At 43.8% G+C, this 23,581-nt stretch overlaps 3 protein-coding genes across 5 annotated transcripts; all 3 read left to right on the plus strand.

Annotated features, from left to right (window-relative positions):
* Nucleotides 1-518: 518 nt before the first annotated feature.
* On the plus strand, nucleotides 519-5,945 carry LOC132959438 (histone-arginine methyltransferase CARM1-like). Its single transcript, XM_061032429.1, has 14 exons — nucleotides 519-655; nucleotides 1,118-1,226; nucleotides 1,355-1,480; nucleotides 1,565-1,686; nucleotides 1,777-1,881; nucleotides 1,974-2,084; nucleotides 2,928-3,105; nucleotides 3,180-3,270; nucleotides 4,293-4,374; nucleotides 4,788-4,873; nucleotides 4,969-5,058; nucleotides 5,147-5,284; nucleotides 5,409-5,498; nucleotides 5,639-5,945. The coding sequence occupies exons 1-14, from the start codon at nucleotides 554-556 to the stop codon at nucleotides 5,661-5,663; spliced, it is 1,455 nt and encodes a 484-aa protein (XP_060888412.1). The 5' UTR covers nucleotides 519-553; the 3' UTR covers nucleotides 5,664-5,945.
* Nucleotides 5,946-6,232: 287 nt separating this feature from the next.
* On the plus strand, nucleotides 6,233-10,539 carry cnot9 (CCR4-NOT transcription complex subunit 9). The gene is made up of 8 exons (XM_061032430.1): nucleotides 6,233-6,467; nucleotides 8,193-8,372; nucleotides 8,447-8,562; nucleotides 9,130-9,239; nucleotides 9,536-9,645; nucleotides 9,737-9,835; nucleotides 9,914-10,005; nucleotides 10,109-10,539. The coding sequence occupies exons 1-8, from the start codon at nucleotides 6,450-6,452 to the stop codon at nucleotides 10,275-10,277; spliced, it is 894 nt and encodes a 297-aa protein (XP_060888413.1). The 5' UTR covers nucleotides 6,233-6,449; the 3' UTR covers nucleotides 10,278-10,539.
* Nucleotides 10,540-10,678: 139 nt separating this feature from the next.
* plcd4a (phospholipase C, delta 4a) lies at nucleotides 10,679-23,539 on the plus strand. 3 transcript variants are annotated; one of them, XM_061032428.1, is made up of 16 exons: nucleotides 10,679-10,971; nucleotides 12,731-12,781; nucleotides 12,954-13,112; nucleotides 13,340-13,568; nucleotides 13,830-13,959; nucleotides 14,080-14,311; nucleotides 14,402-14,603; nucleotides 15,134-15,278; nucleotides 16,676-16,828; nucleotides 17,283-17,453; nucleotides 20,607-20,763; nucleotides 20,860-20,976; nucleotides 21,151-21,329; nucleotides 21,407-21,539; nucleotides 21,886-22,035; nucleotides 22,425-23,539. In XM_061032428.1, the coding sequence occupies exons 2-16, from the start codon at nucleotides 12,757-12,759 to the stop codon at nucleotides 22,514-22,516; spliced, it is 2,274 nt and encodes a 757-aa protein (XP_060888411.1). In that variant the 5' UTR covers nucleotides 10,679-10,971; nucleotides 12,731-12,756; the 3' UTR covers nucleotides 22,517-23,539. The 3 variants fall into 3 exon arrangements, with proteins under 3 accessions (XP_060888411.1, XP_060888409.1, XP_060888410.1); XM_061032427.1 differs by lacking the exon at nucleotides 10,679-10,971 and adding an exon at nucleotides 11,087-11,197; XM_061032426.1 differs by lacking the exon at nucleotides 10,679-10,971 and having other exon boundaries at nucleotides 11,086-12,781.
* The last annotated feature ends 42 nt before the right edge of the window (nucleotides 23,540-23,581 follow it).

Consider the following 23,581-nt stretch of genomic DNA (forward strand, 5'->3'; position numbering starts at 1 on the left):
TCAATTGAAAATCTTCTTGTCGTTTATTTTATAAACAGAGGAAGACAAATGTGAAGCAGAGTGTTTAAATCACGAATAAAACAAACGACTTTCCCTCAAACCATCCCATCTGTCTGTTGATTTATTTATTTATCTTTAGTATAAAGACATTAAGAACAGAGGCACAGAAGTGTCTCTCTTGGTTTCCATCCATTATCATCTTCTCTGAGGTCGGGGGTGCTGTGGAAGCAGGCGAAGCAAGGACGTTTTGTATCCAGCAGGGGGAGTCGTTGTTATTTGAAACAGACTGACCTCGCACCATAAACTCTGAGATGAAGTAAAGACTGTAAAAAAAAAAAAAAAATCCACTTATTTGATTTATTGAAATTTAACATGCAAGTTTGGTGATTTCTGATGATGTGTTTGAAAACAGAAACTTCAACTAGAGCAGCTGGCTGAATGTAAAGTTCAGTGTTTGTTCTCCTTCTACTACTAGCTTCTTCTCTCCTCCCCTTTCCTCCTCCTCCCTTTCTCCTCTCTCCTCTCCTACAGCAGCTTTCTAACACTTTGAAGAATGGAGGAGAGGAGCGAGGAGTTGTCCGTTTTCTCTGTGAGGGTCTTCACTCTGCAGGAGGAGGCGAGGCGAGAGGAGGAGGACATGGAGACTCATGAGGAGGTAAAGGAGGGGCACAGCTTCATAAGACTTCATCAGATGCATGTTAAGAAAACAGATTGAAAAAGATTTGGAATTGCTTCTGGAGATGTTTCCAGTCTGCAGCAGTGAAACAGGCTGTAATGTCTGCAACGTTTTCTTTCAGGGCAGCAAAAGCAGCCGATCGATGCTCAACCACTCACAAGCTTTTGACAACATTAAAAGCTGCCTGAAGCTCCATCGCTGCTTTAACTGAGGAGGGAGCATGTGTGTAGTCAGCATAGAAGTGCAGTTTTGCTTAAAAACTTAAAATAGAGAACAAAATAGGTCCCACAATGGAGCCCTGGGGGACACCTTACGTGAAGTATTAAGACAATCGGCAAGAGCCCAAACTATGCTAAATTGGGGCCCAGATTTAAAAACACTGGAAGCGTTGACTAGACTGTAGTTTGGTTGTGAACCTGTGTGTTTTTGTGTGCTCTGAAGGAGGTGATCGGGGAGCGGCAGGTCAGAGTGTGCAGACAGCGAGGAGAGGAGGAGCTCACTCTGCTCCTCACATCAGGACCAGAGGCTCAGCAGCTTGTTGTGCAAGATGGTGGGTGCAAACAATAACACATCAGCAAATTCAGAAGCTCAATATGGTGCAGGATGCCTTCTCTGTAGTTACTCTAGGCCTCCGTATTTTAGAGCTTTGTGTGTGTATTTGTGTGTGTGTGTTTGCAGCCAGTAGAGCGTCAGTCTTCCAGTTTACTGTCTCCGCTCAGACAGACTGCTGCCAGGTAGGAGGTCAGTCCTTCGTGGTCTCTGTCGGCAAGCTGAGTGTCCTGCTGCAGTTCAAAGCACCGTCAGGTTTGTACAGAACAACATCACGTTTTACTGCCTATCATCGGGGGACTCAAACACGCACAACAAATCCTCCTTTTGATTCTTCAGATTTGAAGAAGTTCCAGCAGTTAATGAAGACGGAGACGAAGAAAAGACACGCAGAGAGAGAGGAAGGAGGAAACGAGGATGCAGAAAGGAGTCTTATACGTGCCTCCTATCAGGGATACCAGGTAACACACTCAAAATTTCTGACTCTACAGGCGGGGAAGACAAAAAAATTTGTTAAGGGAAAGTTCATTATTGTGTGTTTTTGCGTGTAGTTCCACAGCTGCTTGTCCCAGCAGCAGAGCCTCCTGCAGGACTACCCGAGGATCGCCACCTACCACAGAGCAATTTTAGACAACGAGACAGACTTCAGAGACAAGGTCGTTCAAACAGGCTGTACTGCCTGCAACATGATGGTTGATGGATCAAAGTGTGTCCACTCAAAGTTGTTTCTCGTCGTGTCTCTCTGTAGGTGGTTCTGGATGTGCGTTGTGGTTCTGGTATCCTGTCTTTCTTTGCAGTCCAGGCTGGAGCGAGCAGAGTGTATGCTGTAGAGTCCACACCTCTGGCCAAGTTCACACAGGTCTGTGTTCCATCTTCCTCACATTCTGGACACAGAAATGGACTTTCTGGGGTCTCTGAAACACTGAATTTCCCCCCCTCAAGTTTCAGAGAGTGCTATTTTGTGTTTGTTGGCCGTCAAAGAGAAACCACAGCAATGCACACTCGCGCACACACAGAGCAGCCTACATACATCCCGTGCAGAGCGTGGCATTCTGGGGAGTTAATGGGTTGAGGCAACATCTGGCGCGGAGTTCAGCAGGATACGGGCCACACAGAGATGCTGATGCACATCAAACTGAACATATAAGACGATTCATAGTGTCCGTCTTATGTGTTATTAAATATTAGCACCAAGTCCATGAAGAGTTTCCATCCATGGACTCTGATAGTTTGATCCCCGTTGTTCTGGTAAACCCCCAGAAGAGATTTCTTATTGTCTGTCGTCCAAGCTGCGGTCCATGTGGTCACCACCGCTGCTGCATTGTTTCTGCAAAGACAAAAAAACTCTTAAATTCTGAGGTCAGTCAAAATCGAATACGTAATGTTTTTCAAAGAAGTGGTGGTTAAAATCAGAATGTTTCCGTGGCGTTTTATTGCAGAGGCGAGATGAAATCAATTCAAGACGATACAAGTCGATACTAAACATGACGACCCAGTAAAGCGTGAAGCGCCATGCTGGATGTGCTGTCTCACCCTAAATCATACATCAATGTGGTTTGATTTTGCAGAATCATATCAAAGTTTAAAACTCAATAATAAGGGATCCTTCCTTCCTCAAAACAAGAAAAGGACATAAATATAATCAGCAGGTAGAGAGCATCAGAACAGCATTGACCACATCCTGTTCCTGTGTCCTGCACAGATCCTGGTCCAGAGTAACGGTCTGTCTGAGCGGATCAGAGTCCTGGAGGGGGAGGTGGACGAGGTCATCTGTCCTGAGAAGGTGGACCTCATCATCTCTGAGCCGATGGGACACATGCTGCTGGGGGACAGACTCTTAGACGGCTTCATACGGGCCAGAAAGTGGCTGAAACCAAACGGTACGAGAAACACGTCGGAAACTTTAGAAGTCGACAAAGAAGCGATGACGAATGTGTGAATTTAACCCCTTCAGGTCTGATGTTTCCCTCCTGTGCTGATATTCATCTGGCTCCCTTCACCGACGAGCAGCTCTACTTTGAACACCACGCACGAGCTGCTTTCTGGTCTCACACACACACACACACACACACACACGTGTTTACACAGGCATACATCCATGCATGAGGACACAAACACACTGCCTCCCTTTCTCTCTCTCTCTCTCTCTCTCGCTCGCTCGTTCCCAGCCCGACCTCAGTCAGGCGTGTTTCCTGTCGGGTGTAAAACGCTCGGGTTCAGTCCAGTCCTGACTCAGACCCACTATGAAATGGACTGATATGATCTGTTACAGGGCGATAAGTTAACGGAGGAGCAACGCTGCAGATACAGAGGATGGGACAATCAGCAGATTCGTGAGTCTGTGCATCATCGTCATAGAATCTTAAAATAAAATGTGTACCGTGGTTTGCACAAATCTGTTGATAATAAAGTTATTTTCTTCTGGCCTTTATTGGACAGGACGGCTGAAGAGAGACAGGAAACGTTGGGAGCAGAGGGAGAGAGATGACAAGCAGCAAAGGGCCGAGGTCAAACCCACGGCTGCTGCACCGAGGACTGTAGCCTCCGTACATGAGGCGCGCAACATAACCACGCAAACCTTGCAGAATATATTTGCATGCGGTAGTTTACCTGTAGTGTATCAAATCTTATTGTATCGCATGGTATCATATCGTATTGAATATATCGTGTGGCGTCCTATTGTATTGGAGTTTTTTCCTCCATGGAAACCAGGAAGCGTTCTTCTTCTTCTTCTTCTTCCACATGCAAACAAAACATCCTCTGTTGTGTAGTTTGTGTGTACACTGAGCACCTGTGTGTGTCCATGCGTGTGTGTGTGTGTGTGTGTGTGCCTCTTCCCGCTCCACCTCTATGTGCAGGTCAGGCTCAGTCAGCCTTGAGGAATGACGATAAACTGTAAACTGATGTAGTTCAGCAGAGGGACGAAGACGAGACGAGGAGCTGTACACTTTTTCAACCTGCTTCATGTCATCCTTCAACGTTCTGCACACATAAGAACCACACAACAGAAGTCAGACGATGTCGAGCTGACTGTGAGTAACCTCTGCCTTCATGTTTCTGTGCACAGGCAGCAGAGAAGTTTCTACGGGGTCAACCTGAGCGCTCTGCACAGCCCTGCAGTGGACGAGTTCTTCAGGCAGCCTATAGTGGTACAGATAGAAACACAACTTTATTGAAATGATTCTGTGACAGAGAGGACATCCCAAAGACTGTTAATGTACTCAACATGTGCATCAATGCTGTACAGGGTCTGCTAAAACCCCTTCAACTGAGAACAGGCTGTTTCTGTGTGTGTACCTTTAAATATGTAAATGAGCGGTGTCTGACCACGCCCCCTCTCTGGAAGGACTTGGGTGTACTCTGTCTTTCTCGCTCCATGTCCTATTGTTTACAGTGAGAAGGCAGACTCAGAGGGCAGAACAAACACCTAGCTGTGGGAGTGTCACCCACCTGGGGGAGGGGCTACTGCCCTTTATGATGTCATGAAGGGAAAATCTCCAAATAAATCCACCCGTTCAGTTTCATTTCATTTTTAAATATTCTCTATTTCCGTCTCTTTCAGGACGCGTTTGATGTGCACGTCCTGATGGCCCGATCCGTCAAACACAGCATCAACTTCTCGGAGGTTGAAGAGGAAGATTTTCACAGGTTGGATACAAACAGACATCACATTATGTGTCCTTTAGCAGAAATGTGTGACTGCAGGAACACTTGATCAAACTGTGTGTGTGTGTTTCCTGCAGAGTGGAGATTCCCTTCGTGTTCACTGCGCTGCAGTCGGGTCTCGTTCACGGGCTCGCCTTCTGGTTCGACGTGGCTTATCTGGGCTCCAAGTGAGGAATACACGACTCTGACTTCATTTTAGTTTGAAATGTAATCTTTGAACGCAGCATTCATTTGACTCCATCCATGTATGTTCAGGTCCACAGTTTGGCTCTCCACGTCTCCCTCGGAGCCGCTCACCCGCTGGTCTCAGGTCAGATGTTTGCTGCAGACGCCGCTCTTCGTTAAGCTCGGACAAACTCTGTCAGGGTCGGCGCTGATGATCGCTAACAGCAGGTACGCGTTGCTCTGGAATCTCTGAGTCTTAGATTGCAGGTTTGATCTCGTTCATCGTGGTGAAACTCTCTTTGAAGCTCGTTTTTCAGTCATGTGAAAAATCATTTTCCTCTTCATGCTGCAGGCAGAGTTATGACATCACCATAACAGCGACGGTCGACCAATCAGGCTTCAGATCTGGAAACATCCTGGACCTCAAGAATCCTTACTTCAGGTGTTCTCTCTCCTACATTTAAAGAAAACAGCACAAGGTGATTTTCATGTCTTTTTTTTTTAAACTCTGCAAACTGCAAACACATTCATTCTTTTTAACGTTAAAGTTTTTTTTTCAAATCCTAAAATGTAACTTTGCAGGATGCCATGCTGGTTCAACAGCTGAAAAACCTCCTTGGAAGGCGGGTTCTTCCTCTCCTCCTGGATGAACGGAGGTAAAACTGCAGGAAGAGCAGCTTCCTGGAGGAGCCACAAGAGGGCAGCAGAGGGAAGAAAACATCAACTGTGAAACATTTTCATGTGAAAGACAAGTTTAAAATTTTCAGATTGTTTAAGGGATGTTTTTCTATTTGTTTACAAAATTTAAATGATACAATTTGTATCTCCCTTTACTGATCCAAACGCCTTTTTTTATCATATAATTAAAAAAATAAGAATGTTTCTGTAATCCTGCAGAGTTGTGTCATTATTATCACCATTCATAAAGCTGGTGTTATTTTTTATTGTTTTATTTTATTTATTCATTATATTTTATTACGAACGAGTCAAATGTGTATTATATTGAAATTGGCTTTTTATTTTTTATTTTTTTTATACAGATTTTTATTTTTTTTCATTTGTTTATTCATTTTCATCTATTTTTTTATCGTTCGAAATAAAGAAGAAATAATAATAATAACAATAATAATAATAATAATAATAATAATATAAAAATTACCGGCGAATCCATCACTTCCGGTCCACACTCCGTAACCAGCAGGTGGCGGTAAAAGCACCTGAACGTTGTTCGTCGACCGCCAGAGAACATCCGAAGAAGAAGAAGAAGCAGAATCAGTGAAGCTGAAATTTCTGTGTTTTCATACGAAATAATTCTGATTTAATTCTAACTGAAACACTGAATAAATAAAAGTAGAGGCGGATTAAAGGGAGCTTTATTTTGTAGCGGAACAGGATGTTGGCGACGGGAGCGGTGAGTAAAGACGGCTGTTAACTTTTAAAAACAGCTAACATGAGCTAACATGCTAACAGGAAGTTCCTACTGTTTGTTTTCATTTATTCAGATATTTATTCTAATTTAGCTTCATCAGAAAAAACAAAAAATAATAATTAATATTCAGAAACATACAAAAAACAGAATCAGGGAGAGTTTTAAACTTTAAATAGATCTGAAAGGTTGAAATAACTTTTATATTTTTAAAGATTTTCACTAAACTGAGGCTTTAAATCAGAGAATAAAGTTAATTTAGAAACTTTAAGACATTTTAATAAGAGTTTAATGTTCATGAGAATAAACATTTGATGGTTTAGTTCTGTAGTTAATCAGATATTTAAGTTTTCTCAAAGTTTATTTATAGAGCAGATTTTACAATAAGTCTGCTCAGGTTTAAACAAATAAAGATAAATATGAACTCTTTTAAGTCTTTTAGAAATCAACGTCAACTTTATTGTCTTTACATTATAAAGCACAATAAATAAATTATATATGTCAGTATGCAATGTTCTGTCTCTGCAGAATCGTCCACATCACGATGCATCGCAGTGAGCATCTCTAACACGCTCACTGTGTCAAACTCACACTTGTCACAAACATAGCTGCCAAATTAATCGGTCTCCCCACACCCACACTGTCAGAGCTCAACCTCAAGGCCATCTCACGCAGCACTGCACAACACACACCCACTCAACTGCCACTTCACCACTAGGCCCTCCGGACGCAGGTACAGGTCCCTGTTGTGCAGGAGGGCTCGATATGGCAAAAGCCTGCAGCCATAGCAGCCCTCAACAAAAGGCCAAAATAAAAACACCCCAGTCCCCACTCTGTCTATATATCTGCCTGCGTGCTATCTTGTTGTGTTTGTCCATCTGTGATTATCTGTTGGCGTGCTGTCCATAACTGTACTGTGAAGTGGGGACAATAAAGTAAAGTCTAAAGTCTTATTCACTTTAACCCCCCTACTGAAAAGTCCTGTCCCTCACATGGAAAACTTCACAACACTGATTCTGCAGGTGAGAGAGAGAATATAAACAAACCTTCACCAGGTGTGTTTCTCTCAAACTAGACTCTGTGAAGGTCCTCAGAAGGATTTGTAATTTGTAATTTATTTCAAGGATAGCCCCTTGAGATGGCTTGTCTGACTTACAAAACATAAATGAATCATCATAATACAAAATCAAAATAAAAGGTAAATCCAAAACGTAATACCAAACATTTAAACACAGAGACACACACACACTCACAAACACACACACTTAATGCTCCTCCAAGCCCAGCCACCGACCAACCAGCTATTATTACACAATCAGAAAAAATCTGAAGAGAGAGAAAGAAAGAAAGAAAGGAAAATCTCTGCAATAACATACATGTAAAGGTAGAGGTAAAGCTGTGTACACACATATGCACCATATAAATGCATGTACATATATATATGCATACACACTATACAGTACATACACACATAGTGTACGCAACATTAAGGCATAATGTACAGAACAGTACATACATGTAGATATGAGGTAAACCATGTTTTCATAACAAATAACCATGATGTTTCGTCCAACACGTTGTAGTTCAGTCTGTCTGCTCAGCTGCTCAGTGCTGAGAGGTCTGTAAACACAGAGGCAGAGCCCCCTCTGCTGGACAAACCACGCCATGACACGATTTCTCAATCACGCTGAATTATTGTTTCCTCTGCAGGCTGTGACCTCAGCTCTGGCTCAGGTGGACAGAGAGAAGATCTACCAGTGGATCAACGAGCTGTCCAGCCCAGAGACGAGAGAGAACGCCCTCCTGGAGCTCAGCAAGAAGAGGGAGTCCGTGCCCGACCTCGCCCCCATGCTGTGGCACTCGTGTGGAACCATCGCCGGCCTGCTGCAGGTTAGAAGAATCCATACTGTGACACTCTTTAAATGCAACACGTTTACACCAACGTCGTTTCGTCACTGCTTCAGGAAATCGTCAACATCTATCCGTCGATCAACCCCCCGACGCTGAGCGCTCATCAGTCCAACAGAGTGTGCAACGCCCTCGCTCTGCTGCAGTGTGTGGCCTCCCATCCAGAGACGCGGTACGACACGCCACAGCTCTACCGTCTGTGCAGATTCATGACTGTGATTCTTTTTTCTTTTTTTTCAAAATATTTTTATTGAAAAAAATACAAAACGATACATCCAATCACAGAAATACAATTGACCTTTTTCCTTTTTCTTTTTTTTAACATATATGCATATGTACACAGTCACATATACACATAAAAACGAAAATAACCAAAAAAACAAAACAAAGCAAAACAAAAACACTGATAAGAATGTAGAAGAAAATAATTAAATTAAATTACAGAGTAAAGTGTAATAAACAATGCACCACGCCCCCACTCAGCACATCACCCAACACACATATTAATGGTTATTTATGTAATACAGTAAGAGGCACACATCCAATCAGGTCGTACCTCTAAATTAGTGAAATAGGAAATAAAGGGTTGCCATTTGTGGAAAAATTTGACTGTACATCCTCTCAACGTGTATTTCATTTTCTCAAGTTTAAAAAAAAACATGATGTCTTTGAGCCACTGGGAGATCAACGGATATTTAACAGACTTCCAATGCATGACTGTGATTCTTGTCGTCCTCAGGTCGGCATTTCTGGCCGCTCACATCCCGCTCTTCCTCTACCCGTTCTTGCACACCGTCAGTAAAACCCGACCGTTTGAATACCTCCGCCTCACCAGCTTAGGAGTCATCGGTGAGCAAAAAGTTTTCATGGGTAAAGTGTAAATCTTGTTTTGACAATCTCAGAGCAGAGGCACGTCCGCCCTGAGATCTCAGGCAGCCCCACTAGGGGGACCCAGACCTCAGGTTTGACCACTGCCTTAGAATCTAAAGGACATCTACAAACGCCCTCCTTAGTCAAACCAACATTTCAAATCTGCAGATTTTCTATCAGATAAACACAAACCCACTGAATTCAAACTAAAGTTTAAATGCATCAAATGTGGCGTTATGTCTTTAACGGGTCGTCTCATTGGTTCCTGTCTGCAGGTGCTTTAGTAAAAACAGACGAGCAGGAAGTGATTAACTTCCTGTTGACCACCGAGATCATCCCTTTGTGCCTTCGCATCATGGAGTCGGGCAGCGAGCTCTCCAAGACGGTACGTTACTTTAATTAAGTGACATAATGGATAACAGCTTTCTTATTGTCTGTTTTTAAATTTGTTCATTTATCGATGTTTGTGGTTTCAGGTGGCGACGTTCATCCTGCAGAAGATCCTCCTGGATGACACGGGGCTCGCCTACATCTGTCAGACCTACGAGCGCTTCTCTCACGTCGCCATGATTCTCGTCAGTTTGTCACATCTCTGTTTTTTGTTGTTGTTTCTGGTTGATTTTGAAGCTGACGATGTCTGAATCGTGTTTCAGGGTAAAATGGTCCTCCAGCTGTCCAAGGAGCCGTCGGCCCGCCTCCTCAAACACGTGGTGAGGTGTTACCTCCGCCTGTCGGACAACTCCAGGTACGCCAGTCAATCAAGACGTTTTTTTTAAATCTCTGACATGATGCAGGGAACGCCATAGTGCAACACGTGTGTGTGTGTGTGTGTGTGTGTGTGTGCGCAGGGCCCGTGAAGCTCTGCGTCAGTGCCTCCCCGATCAGCTCAAAGACACAACGTTCGCCGCCGTGCTCAAGGACGACACGACCACCAAACGCTGGCTGGCCCAGCTGGTGAAGAACCTGCAGGAGGGTCAGGTGACCGACTCGCGGGGCATCCCCCTCTCAACACAGTGACCCCTCCCCCTCCTCTCCGCCTCCCCTCCGCCTAAAGGAAACCAGCACACACCTGCCTTGGGGACAGAGGAGCTCCGATCATGACGGGCGTCTCTGTTTCTTATCAAAGACTTTTGAAAACAAAGATGGCGTCTCTGCGGAGTCAGAGTCTCTGCGGAGTCAGAGACGTTTCCTGCCGCTGATCAATAAACTGTCGCACAACAACAACAACAACAACAACAAAAGCGCCTCTGGTGTTTTATTCTGTGAGTGTGTGTTCATGACGTGCGTAAGTCATGTTGTGAGGTGTGTGTGTGTGTGTGTGTGAGAGAGAGAGAGAGAGGCTGCTGGGTATTGTAGTTCCCTTTCTTCTTTTGTAGGAGGTCACTGTGAGGGATCCCTCCACCATGTTGGCTCTGTGTGTGTGTGTGTGTGTGTGTGTGTGTGTAACCTGAGCGTGGAAGCTGAGCGGCTGCTGTGGATTATTAATGTGTCAGAACCTGAGAGGGAAGAACACACATGAACACAATCTGAAGAGCCACACAAACGTCTGAGTGTGTGTGTGTGTGTGAGATATAGGTACAAGAATGCTGTACAAATCAGACCCACGCACCATCACCATCATCGTCTTCATCTTCATCATTGTCACCATCATTGTTGCCATCACCAGCATCATCATCATTATCACCTTTATCGTCATCATGTCATCGTCGAGGTGAGTAGGAGGGGAGGGGTGACTAAAGAGAGAGAGAGGAGGGGTGAGTAGAGAGAGAGAGAGAGGAGGGTTGAGTAGAGGGAGGAGGAGGAGGGGGGAGGAGGGGTGAGGGTGGACAGGTGAGCTGTTTCTGTGTTCAGTTGTTTCGCAGCGAGCCGTGCAGACAGCAGCTCTCAGGACGATCTGATCCTGCAGAGACCGCCACAGAGACATGATCCTACAGCAGGTCAGACTCTTATATACCCTCTGTGTTTACCACCTTTAAGTCATGTATGTTTATAATGATCACTTCACCTGTCTTCACCTGTCTTCACCTGTTTCCCTCCTAATGATTCTAAAAGAAAATGTCAGGATGAAACTTTAGCTTCATGCGTCCTTTAACTTTCTGAGCGGTTTCTGTCTTGTGTGTTTTTTTTGTATTTATCCAAACCTTTACTGTCTGAGTTTTATAAAAACACATGAACTCTCTCTCTCAGAACGCTGAGACGTGGTCAGGTTGACACAGATGATGATTTTAAAGCTTTAGAGTTTACATTTAAAAAACCTCTTATACATTTTGAATGATTTTTATTTTTTTGATTTGTTTGCAAACCGTCGTGTGGTGTTCTGCTGGGTGTCTCTTCTCTGTTGACATCATATAAACGTCTCCAGTTTGAATTTTAAACAAACCTAAAGGTGTTTTTAAAAAAGAGAATTCAGCGTTTCCTCTGCAGAACTGAGATGACTTTCTGCACGATGATGTTTGTTATTTCTGCAGCTTTTTGTCGTTTTAAAATCATCTCTGTGTTTGTATGTGACAGCTGACCTGTCGTCTCTGTAGACAAGAATTCTTGTTTTTACTAAAAGCAGCTTGAATCCATTTCATCCTGTGTGTTGTGCATCTTATCAGCTGTTTATTCAACATAAAGAAATCTATCTGTTTCCTTTTAAACCTCAGTTTGAATAGCATTCAGAGACTCTTTAGTTTTCATTTTAAATTTAAATCATAACCCAAAGAAAAAGTGCTTCAAAGTCCTGTTATGATCTTTTTTTAGTCCTGGAATGAGTGGCCGAGTTAGTTGAGGTGGTCAGTGAAAGGAATGGCGAGGATTTGGGGAGATTAGTGGGCTCAGAGAAACTGAACAAAAGTGCAGGACAGCTAAAAAAAAACACAACAGAGCAACGAGAGAGAGAGCATCAGGTCAGATTAGTGAGCTCATCCCAGGGACAGAAACACAAGGGGGGGGGGGGGTCTCTAAACCCTGACTGGTTCTGTTAAACTGCACAGAACGGAAGTTCTAATGTTGTTTACAGATCCGAGCATGCAGGAGAAACTCTGAGGCTTCTGAGGCTGGCTGCAGAAACACAGGAAGTCACATACACACCCATTCTAAAAAGTCTGTTTTTACAGCAGAGATTAACATGTTTACAGCCTGGTTCAAAAAACCAAATAGGTGTGATTAGCTCATGTCTCGATGGACACACACTGTACAGGGGGGTGAATGTTTTGATGACTCATCAGTTTTGATTTGATGAAGGATAAGAGTTATTCACAATAAGGCGTGTAGCTGACCTGATTGACAGGTGGCCGCGGTGTAACGGTTTGTCAGGAGGTTTAAAACCCGCCTCAGCTCCAGCTCTCAGCCTGTCGTTAGGTTGACTGAAAGTTAGACTGAGACAGCATTTCCAGCATGGAGACCGCCATCGATGAGACTCCAGCGCCCCCTGAAGTGTCTCTTTTCTAAACTTCCACTCTGTGACGACGTCTTCTTCTTCTCAGATGGCAGACGAGTGAGAAAACAACGAATGGCGTTCACAGGGAGCGTCCTCCGTGAGTCTCTGATTATAATATTAAACTGAACACAACAAGAGCTTAAACTTCCAGAGTTCAGACGCCTAACTGATGACTTTAAGTACAAATAAGACGTCTACATCTACAGGGTCTTTAGAGGTTAACCCTGTCCTATTATACTAACCTTTACAATAACGTCCTCCACGTTCAGGCTTCAGGGGGGACGATAACCTCCAGTCCATGCTGGTGGGGACGGTGATGAGGAAGATCAAGTCTCGTACCTGGAAGAAACAACGCTACTTCAAACTGCAGGACGACTGCATGACCATCTGGTACCAGTCCAAGAAGGCCGGCAACGCCCACTCCACATGTAAGATCACATGACGTCAGTACAGTACAGTGGTGGATAGACGCAACAAGGTTTACCCGATGTTCGGTCGTTCAGTGCAGACTTTTCCTGTAAGGGGAGTAAAACCAGACCAGGTCCCCTCAGGAGGCCCTGACCTCAGTTGTCAGTTCTTTATTTTGCTGGTTTCTGGTGACGTATTCTTTGCATTCGGCTGAGTTTCCCCCCCTCATGTCGGACTTTGTTTCCAGTTTCAGTCGGCGACGTGGAGGCGATACGAGAGGGCCACCAGTCTGAGGTCCTAGTCAGCATCGCCGAGGAGTTCCCAGCCGACCGCTGCTTCACGGTGGTCTTTCGTGGTCGCCGGGGAAACCTGGATCTGGTGGCAGAGTCGGCCGAGGAGGCGCAGACTTGGATCAGAGGCATGAGGAAGCTGATCGAGAGCATTGAGAACATGGGGGAGAGGGAGAAACTAGACCAGTATCTTTCACCAGTTTCCTCTGATGTCACACTCAAGTGATGTTCATGTGTTGTACGCCTCTGAACAGATTTCATCCAGTGAGTGTAAGAAGGGGTCGTAGGTGACTTTGCCAACAAAGTGACAAAGGTTCAAAATAATCTCTCTGTCAGTTTGTTTGTGTAAAAAGGACAGATTCTAAGACTTAATCAAGTATCTCTTTAAAAGCTCTTGGTTCATAAGAAGGATCGTAAATGTGATGCTTTCCTTAAGTGGCGTTAAAGATGGATTGGCGACTGGTTCAAGAAGGCAGACAAGAACAACGACGGCAGGATGAACTTCAAGGAAGTGCAAGATCTACTGAAGATGATGAACGTGGACATGAACGAGCACCACGCTCATCGACTCTTCACGGTACCAGCCTTTAAACGTATCTGCTGTTTGTTGTTGTGATTTCAGCGTTCGTTATTTTCCCCCGGGACCAGCCTGAGGTCCAACCATCGAGTCAAAGCGTGTGCCCTTCTTGTCTCTCAGATGGCTGATAAGTCCCAGTCGAGTACGCTGGAGGACGACGAGTTTGTTCTCTTCTACAAGATGCTGACCCAGCGGGAGGATGTTCTGACGGTTTTCCAAAAGTTCTCATCAGATGGCCAAAAGTTCTCCCAGAGCGACTTGGAGGACTTCCTGAGAGATGAGCAGCTGGAAGGGGGCGACATCCAGCAGCACGCCATGCAGCTCATCGAGCGCTATGAGCCCTCTGACGCAGGTACGAGGACGGTCCAACTCTATGGAAAATAAAGAGGAGGGTATGAAGTCTGACTCTTTCTGACCCTCCCCTGCTGTCTCCTGTCCCCAGCCAAGCTGCTGAATGCCTTGACATTTGACGGCTTCCTGATGTACCTCGGCTCGGCTGAGGGATCCATCTTCAACCCACAGCGGCGAGGCATCTTCCAGGACATGACCCGGCCTCTGTGCCAGTACCTCATCTCCTCCTCGCACAACACCTACCTGATGGAGGACCAGCTGCGAGGACACAGCAGTGTGGAGGGATACATCAGGTGATAAAGCTCTGCTCTGATCTGGTCACTGCAAAAGTTTGGCAAGCAAACTGGTAACATGCTAACTAGACGGTAACAATTTGGTATTACCCTTTGGTGGAATGAACCTAGAATTCACCAAAGCCATTGACTCACCAGGGCGACCTCTGCAGCTATCACCGAACTGTTTCTCGTAATAATTCAGAATACTTAAGAAAATAATTTGATCTAAATCCATGTCAAAACCATTTTAAAATAGTATCAGGGTTTCACTCGGCGATAATCCCTCACCCAGTGTGTTCTCCACGCTCCATTTAGCCTCTCACGGGTAATGAGATCCGCTGAAAGGTCGCCATGAATTAATCTTCCAACCATAATCAGTTTAAACCCTCATTAATCAAAAAGTAAGGACTGGTTTTAATGTATTAAAATGAGTAGTTCTGTTCAGCAAATATCAGCCTGATAACCTAAAGTCGCTGTATCTTCTTCTCTCCTGTGACCCTTGAACCAAAGCAGAACTCATTGTTGAAAGGTTTGTGTTTGCTGCTCAGAGCTCTGAGTCGAGGCTGTCGCTGTGTCGAGGTAGACTGCTGGGACGGTGCGAACGGAGAGCCCATCGTGTATCATGGACACACCTTTACCTCCAAGATACTCTTCAAGGATGTGGTCAACGCAATGGGCAACTACGCCTTCAAGGTAGCGTCACCTGTCCTATCTGGTTGTTTCACTTTGCTGGTAACAGCCAGAAATGTTCCCAAGGAGTTTGTACCATAAACTCTTCTCAAAAGCGGATGTTTGAACACATGCGTCTTGATCAAGTCAGGCTGTTTTCTGATGATCCTTCTCAGCTTGAACCTTTTATGTGCAAACAGATCATTATCGTGATTTGTGTCCAACAGATTCCAAACCAAGACCATCACACAAATATTTGTCTCTTTAAACCAATCCTGTCTCTAGATTCAGCCATGTAGACGTATCTTTACCATTGACTAAATTCAATGTCTTTGTTAAATGTCGTCACGTGTTCATCATTGAAAATATAATGAGTTTGCAGCATTTCATTACCATTTTAATATGAGCTCGAGATTGGTTTTTTTAGCATAAAAGCAGTCGGTCATTTGAGGCTAGAGAGATAAAGCATTGTATCATCAGCATAACAACAAATTCTGCCATTTTCTAATTATGTGGCAATATAATTTATATCCAAGGCTCAAAAAGTTACAGTTTTAGTCCAAAGCTGTTTCTTTCTAAAGCTTGAAATGAGAAAAATGTATTCAAAAACCATGCATCAAACCAATCATGGTTTACTCTGATTAGATCAAGTTTAACAAATTCGCAGAAGAGCAGAAAATCGAAAATGTCCGTGTTGCTTTGTACAGATCATGTACTTTGTGTTGCTGGGTTTCAGTACCAGTTTAAGACCAGCTCCAGCTTCTGGAGTTCAAAGCAATCTGTGATTACAGAAGAGAATATCTGTTTGCATGCATGGAGGAATATAGCATGGTATCATCAGCGTAGAGACGGATTTACTTTGCAATATCACTATTTTTGTGGTGTGCCTGTACTTTAAGATGATAGCGCTTAATAAGGTAATTCTTTAATTCATTGACATGGCACTGTTGATTTCTTGTAAACTGACAGTCAAATGGAAAACAGTCCAACATCAGGTATGTTCTATAGACCCCTCTGGCTGACACTGGACCTGTTTTCACTGTGATTGTCCTCTGAAGCTGTATCAACACATCACTTAGCGTCTCATTGGTAATTTATACGAGGGAGTCCAACGGAGCAATTATATCCAAGACATAATCCAAAAGCTTAAGACAGTTAGCCAGCCAGGGGATCTGCCCGCCTCATGCCAAAGTGTACAGCTGCCAGGTTCGCATGCTTGTCAGAGTGTGCAGTGTATGCGCATCCGTCTGCAACTGAATATTGTTCCCTCATGATCCCTTGTCCATCCATCTGCTGCTCGTTCAGCTAGCCAAGCACAACCCACAGGTGTATGGCAGCAGGTATATTAGCTTTCCCCAATGATAATGCTTCACAGTGTAGAATTACAAACTCACTCACTCCCTTTCCTCCCCTCCGTCCAGGTATCTGAGTATCCAGTCATCCTCTCCATCGAGAACCACTGCAGTGTTGAGCAACAGAGAGTCATGGCCCAACACCTCAACCACATCCTTGGTGACAAACTGCTGAAAAGCACGCTGGATGGAAAGGCCCCCATCGGGCTGCCGTCTCCTGAGGTGAGCAGTGTAGCCTATTGTCCTAAAACCCCCCACTCTGTTTCCCAACACAGTCAAATCAGGAGTAGTCACCTGTATCCTCCAATCCAGGATAACTCGCTTGACTTTCACCAATTTCATGGATCTGTCACCTAACCAGAACAACATGTTCAGCGTAATAAAACACTAACCCCTCGTTTTCAAGCGACAAGTGAAGGTCCACTTCTTGTTTCAAAATGTTTAATATTTGTTGACTTTCTTAAATTAAGTCACTCGTTGTGTAAGACTTGGGGAAAACCTGCACTGCAGTGTATGCAAGCTTCTAAGATTTGAAAAATAATAACAGCAGAACCCTTTCATAGCCCTAAAGTTGAATTCAAAGATACTCCAAGATATGACGGCCAGAGGTAGATCAGCTACTGCCATGTTCTGCAAGGTACAGTAATGTAACGCTTCTTCTTCTTCTCCCTGTCAGGATTTAAAGGGGAAAATTCTGCTGAAAGCTAAGAAAATCGGCGGCCTGGAGGAGAGTCACCACAACGGGACGGCGGAAGACTCGCAGACTGGAGAGGTCAGCGATGAAGACGAGGTCGCTGAAATCGACGAAGAGAACGTCCACAGAGAGACTGTGCGTCGCAGGCTGAAGGTAGGTCGGCTTGTCTCACACACAGAGATGAACTTTTATGACCCAGACGGCTTATTGTTCACAGTCGGATGAGCCTGGTACTGAATCAGAATCCACTATCTCAGACTGATGATGCAACGCTGAGGCGAATCAGGGCGGGGGCTTTAATGCCTTAATGGACCAGTAAACGGATCAACCTGATGAACCCAAAATAAAGTCACTCCTGTTGATTGAATTCAGATTTTGATTGACTTCATTTAGACACTCCAGATTATTCAACCCTAACTCTACCTGTGGGACCTGTTACTCAGGTTAACTCTGTGGTTATATCAGGAAACTCTGTGGTTATACTGGGATATTTAGAGTCTGTTTTCAGGTACCCTTTGTGTTTATTTAAAAAGAACCCTTTAGTGTTTTAAGAAACTGGTTGCCGTTTGGTTGAAGGTACCATTTAGCATCAGTTTTAAAGTACTTTTGGCGCAAGTTTTAGTTTTTTGGAGTCTGTTTGAGGTACCCTGAAGTACCTGTTTATGATCATCTTCAGCACAAATAATCCTCTTTGTGTATGTTTTGAGATAAGGTATTCATGAGAGATTGTTTTAAGGAACCCTGTTGCAGTTTTAAGGAACAGTTAGGAGTATGTTTTAATAAACCTTTAGTGTGGGTTTTAAGCTAGTTTAACAATTAGCTTTGTTGACACTTACATTGTCTTTGCCAGTTTTACTTACCTTTAAGAACCCGTTTTGAAGTATGCTATAGCATCGGGCTTAAGGTACCCTAAAGTGTCTGGTTTAAGTTACCTATGCTTGTTGTTTAAAGGTACCCATCTCCCCTCTGCTTAATTCATATAGGCGTTTACTGAGGTACCAATCAGGGGCTGTTTTAAGGTACCCTTTAGTTCAGTTTTAAGGTTCCCTTTCGCTGAGTTGTAAGACATCCTTAAGCAGCTGATTATTAAGGTACATGTTTGTTCTGTTTGAAGGTCAACTGTAGCTGCTGTTAAAAGGAAACCTGAAACTTTTGTTTGAAGGGAACTCTTTGAAATGTGTTTGTTTTTAGGTAGCCGTTAGTCTGGATTTTGTTTGTAACATAAAGAATGGCGTTAATGATGCTCTTTGTGTGAGCAGTTGGCCAGACTTAAGCCCAGAATTAAAACCAGAAGACAGAGAATGCGGGTGACACTCTGAGAGGGGAAATCTGTTCACCTTTTTATCCAGCGGAAAAGGATTGCATAAACTTCTGTCATCCCTCATGAAAAATCCAGAGGATTGAAGGGCAGGGAGCAGACACTGGGTGCTAGATAGGGTGATCTGTTTACACTGTAAGAGCAGAGAGGCAGAGACGATGCTCCAACAGCGAGATCACACTCGTGACACTCAGCCGGCCTGAGCGGAGGTGAACCTCAATGAACTATCAGGAAGGAAAAGAGATATTTATGAGGCTTCACAGCTCTTATGAAATCAACCACTTTAATCAAGTCATCATAAAAAAGGAAGGAGTATAAGATCATATTGTTGCCAGGCCTGAGCAGGCTTAGAGTATGAGGTGAAGTTTGTACAGCCTCCTCTAGAATGGGACACTTGACACCCTGAACGGAGCTCATCATAGTCATTAATGGCCTCAGCTGCTAAATACTGAAACAGAGTCTCTGAGGTGTTTATCTAAACGGACACTGAAACCTTTAAAGACCTTGTAAATGAAAAAAGACTCCAAAATCAAAAAAAAAACAAATGAGGAGTCCTACATTCAGAAGTTACACTGGTGGCAAAACATCCGTACACACGAGCATGGTACACAAACAAACTGGTACCAGCTCATATTTAGTCAACATGGAAATGACCCGGAGGGCAGACCAGCATGTTCAATGTGAAAACAGCTCTGACAGGTGAGGTGGTGCACAGCCCGTCATGTCAAAGTCAGAAACTTAAATTCAGCTCAAGCTTGCACAGGTGACCGGTGAAGAAAGAGCAGCTGATGCTTTCTGAACAAGCTGAAGACTTACAGAAGCACAACTAGGACGACCAGAGAAAAGGTTAATGCATCCAGTCTGCAAGTTACAAATGCACAGATCCCTGTTTAGGATGCAATCTTAATAACGCAATGGCTTTGGAGGATCAGCAGTTTAGTGTAGAGTTCTCTGCTGGAAAAAGGTGGATTGCCTCCTCCAGGTGGGGAGTGAGTCTCTTTTGTTCATGAGTGAGGGTAACCTCGATCATGGCTGAACTCAGTTATTTCCACGAACATCTGAACAGGATGTCTCCTGGGCTTGCTCTCTTTGAAGACTTCTTGGTACTTCCACCTGGGAGGAGACCTCCTTCTTCGACCTTCACTGTTATTCATACACGTCATGCATACTGTAGATGTCAAATGGATTTGTACTGCTGTTATTGGCTGTAGAGGTAACTGTTTGATGTTGAATGTGCATCTACTTCGGGTGCAGCAAACCAGGTGTGTAAAGGAATCGTTGGGCACTTAGAGTCATGTTTATTGATAAGCATTCGAGAAGCTGAAATGCCACACTGGGACTGCTGTCAACACGGTCACCAGAGGTGAGGCCAGCGTCGAGTCTGGCAGTGATGTGAGCTCAGCGGTGCCTCTAGCGATGGTGTGGGTGTCTTGCTGTCTGGTCGATGGGGGGAGGTTGAGGTAGGCCTGGGTAGTCCAGCTGGATCATCTTTCATGTGGACGCAGGCAGGCGTGCATGCACAGATGCTCTGCTGTTGTGCCGTTGGGGACTGCCACACCTGTGATCTCGACATCATGGAAGCTACCCTGCCTGGCAGCTCACCTGCTCCTGCTTGGCAAAGCGCTCGAGTATCACTTACACAATTCAAAAGAAGGTTAACTCAAGGTTTCAATGTGCCCAGTCCATCCACCCATGAAAGGATTCCTCTGAACTGCAGGGGCTTACCCGGCCATGTGATGTGACAACAATGAGTGTTTGGTGTGTTTATGGCCCTTATTGGTTAGGATGTGTCTTTGGGTCATTAGGTTTGGAATCTCCCTACTATTCAGACGTACTAATGAAGTCTCTTGGCATTAATTGTGAAATAAATGGACCTGTCTGATTCTTAGTGTTCCCCTCATAGTCAGAAGTCTCCCCTGGCATGGCTTCATGTTCATTTATTTACATTATTTATCCATCGTTTATGCTTTATCTTCCTTTGTCCTCAGAAGTCAAAGCAGCGTCTCTCAAAGGAGCTGTCAGACTGTGTGGTTTACTGTAAAAGCGTCCACTTCAGCAGCTTCAAACACTCCCGGATTCACTCCAAGTTCTACGAGGTGACGTCTTTCACTGAGTCCAAAGCCCGCAAGCACCTCAGAGAGGCAGGTGAGTCTGATCAATCTTTTTTTACTGTAACACATACGTAGAGACATTTACATGGGTTGGGTTGTAAGTTTACTTCTGATATTATCTTTCATTCAGGGGCCGAATTTGTGCTCCATAACTCCCGGCATCTGACCAGAGTTTATCCCAGCGGCTTCCGAACGGACTCCTCCAATTTCAATCCTCAGGAAATGTGGAACGCTGGGTGCCAAATTGGTGATTAAAACCGGAAGACACATTGTCTGAAATCATATGCATTATGAAATGCTGTGATGGGTCAAAAGATGACAGAAAGATTTGTTCTAAATAATTTTTTGTGAAGACCAAATGGAATAATTGAACAACTTTTGGAAAAACACACTAAACGTTGTTTCTCTTTCTTTCATTCAGTTGCGTTGAATTTTCAGACAGCGGGTGAGGGGATGGATCTGAACGACGGACTGTTTAGTCAGAACGGCGGCTGTGGCTACGTCCTGAAACCTGCTTTTATGAGCAGGACAGAGAAAAGATTTGACCCCGAGACGCCTGAAAAACGAGAAGGATACCATCCTGTCGTTCTCACCATACAGGTAGAAACCCCAAAGACAAGAAGACAACATGTAGATCTTTATAGGCGTTTCATTCTCATTGTGTTTCTGTGTTTCAGGTGATCAGCGGTCAGCAGCTGCCCAAAGTCAACATCAAAGAGGACTCTATAGTGGATCCTCTGGTCCGGGTGGAGATTCACGGTGTTCCTGCCGATCAGTGCAAACAGGAGACCAGATACATTGAGAACAACGGTAAAGGAGATGCTGTGGTCCACTGATAGATTAAACCAAACATAGATACAACACAGAGAAAAGACTAAAGATCATTAATTATTAATTCTTGGACACTGAGCATGTATAGTCCCTGAGGCATGTGAGATCTAAACTGCAGAGATTAGACGCATAAAGCTGTGTGTCATCAGCATAACACATCATCCAGAAACTGGATTGTTCTGCAAGAAGCATGAAAAAAGTAGGGGACCAAGAATAGATCCCAGAGGGACGCAACAATTAAAATAAACAGCAGAAAAACAGCTCTATCAGACATGTATGAACAGCAGCATTTGTGCAGACATTAAACGGTTAATCCTTCCTGCAGGGTTCAACCCCGTGTGGTACGACACTCTGCGGTTCACCATCCACACTCCCGAGCTGGCCATGGTACGCTTTGTGGTGGAAGACTACGACAAGACGTCTAAGAACGACTTTGTGGGGCAGTATACTCTCCCTCTGAGCTGCATGCAGCAAGGTAAGGGGTAAGGCTGGAAACTGTCAGATTTGCAAATGATACAACTTTAAATTTAAATACCAATAAAGCTCAGCTAATAAGAAATTGTATTCTCAAACCTGAGGGAAGCAGAGAGAAATCTGTTTTAAAACCAATAAAGGCAAAAGTGTCCAGTGCAGAAATGTCTCCAAATGGAAGCCTTGTATTTCTTGTCTCTGTTACCTAGAACATCTTTGAGTTTACAAAACAAAGGTTTGTAGTGCATCAAATTCATGCTGACTCATAACTTTGAGGAATAGAAATTCCTTCTCTGACATTCTCATACTTCCATGTTTGATAAATAATCATCAGATTTACGGAGAAGGACGCAGCTCTGATCCTCATCCTGTGGTTTTGTTTTGTGTTCTCAGGTTATCGTCACATCCACCTCTTGTCCAAAGATGGAACCAGTATTCCTCCTTCTTCCTTATTTGTGCACCTCCGGATCACAGACGTCGAATGAGTCAAAGTTCATTTAAAATCATTCACATAGAATCCTTCGTCGCGACAGAAAGTACACCTTCTGAAATATAATTTATTATTATAATTAGTCTTATTTGATGTGAATTATTACTGCGCCAAATGTTTAAAGGTTCTTGTATAGTATGCATGTTTTAGTTTTGTGCGTTGTAATGTGTGTAACTCGGCTGCTCATGTTTTAAGTATCTTGTCCGTGTTTTAGAGAAGAATGTGCCACCGTTATCTTTAGATCAGGACGTACTTTCTTGAAGTATTTTTCTTTGACAAAAAGCACTTCATCCTGCAGGCTTCAGCTTTCACTTTACCTAATGTGCAAACATTCTCTTCAAGCTACAGACAGCCTGGCAGTTAGCTGGCTGGCAAATGTAGTCCAGTGTTTGAACCTGCAGGAACCAAATTACATTGAAAGTGTTTTCTAAAAGTGTGATCAGAGCAGTATTGTGGGACTCGAGATCAGCCTGTGATTCATGATTGATCTGGAGACCACTTTTTGAAGGTCTTCAGATTTTAAATCAAGACCGATCAAGACCCCCACTGATAGGCTATTCTTCTAAGTCAAGTCATGCTGATTAGAAGGAAAATGCCTCTTTCTAAAAATAAATAACTTCAATCTTCATGTAGTTTGATTTTTATTCCCCGGCTGCAACCTTCCCAGTGTTACAGTCTAAGTGAGTGACACGCACTGCTCTGTTGTGATCGCATTCAATCAATTCCTATATCCGAATACTGTTGTAGGCCTCTATAATTATAAAATACACGGTCCTATTGTCATGTTAACTAAGTACTTGTTGTAGCTAATGCTAATTAGAATGTAACACATAAGTATATTTTTGTGTTATGTACATATTATCCATTTGTGTAAATGTGTTTTGATATGTCTATTTTTGTATACATAGAAACATTCAGATGTACTGTAGTGATTAAATATGTTTTTTATTGTAAAATAACCCATAATCATTTGTCACATCTTCCTGCTAATAAATAAGATTTTCACTTAAATGTGCAACTTGTTTTTATCCTTCATTGGATGTAATTTGGCTAAATATAT

Source organism: Labrus mixtus, chromosome 24 (genome assembly GCF_963584025.1).
Source record: "Labrus mixtus chromosome 24, fLabMix1.1, whole genome shotgun sequence".
Classification (NCBI taxonomy): domain Eukaryota; kingdom Metazoa; phylum Chordata; class Actinopteri; order Labriformes; family Labridae; genus Labrus; species Labrus mixtus.

Coding starts and splice junctions, on each gene's coding strand:
- cnot9 (XM_061032430.1), top strand. Junction 8,563..9,129: donor GCCTCCCATCCAGAGACGCG/GTACGACACGCC, acceptor TGTCGTCCTCAG/GTCGGCATTTCTGGCCGCTC. Junction 10,006..10,108: donor CGCCTGTCGGACAACTCCAG/GTACGCCAGTCA, acceptor GTGTGTGCGCAG/GGCCCGTGAAGCTCTGCGTC.
- LOC132959438 (XM_061032429.1), top strand. CDS start 554: ATGGAGGAGAGGAGCGAGGAGTTGTCCGTTTTCTCTGTGAGGGTCTTC. Junction 656..1,117: donor ACATGGAGACTCATGAGGAG/GTAAAGGAGGGG, acceptor TGTGCTCTGAAG/GAGGTGATCGGGGAGCGGCA. Junction 3,271..4,292: donor CACGCACGAGCTGCTTTCTG/GTCTCACACACA, acceptor TTCTGTGCACAG/GCAGCAGAGAAGTTTCTACG.
- plcd4a (XM_061032426.1), top strand. CDS start 12,658: ATGAGACTCCAGCGCCCCCTGAAGTGTCTCTTTTCTAAACTTCCACTC. Junction 14,312..14,401: donor CTATGAGCCCTCTGACGCAG/GTACGAGGACGG, acceptor TCCTGTCCCCAG/CCAAGCTGCTGAATGCCTTG. Junction 17,454..20,606: donor CTGTGCGTCGCAGGCTGAAG/GTAGGTCGGCTT, acceptor CTTTGTCCTCAG/AAGTCAAAGCAGCGTCTCTC.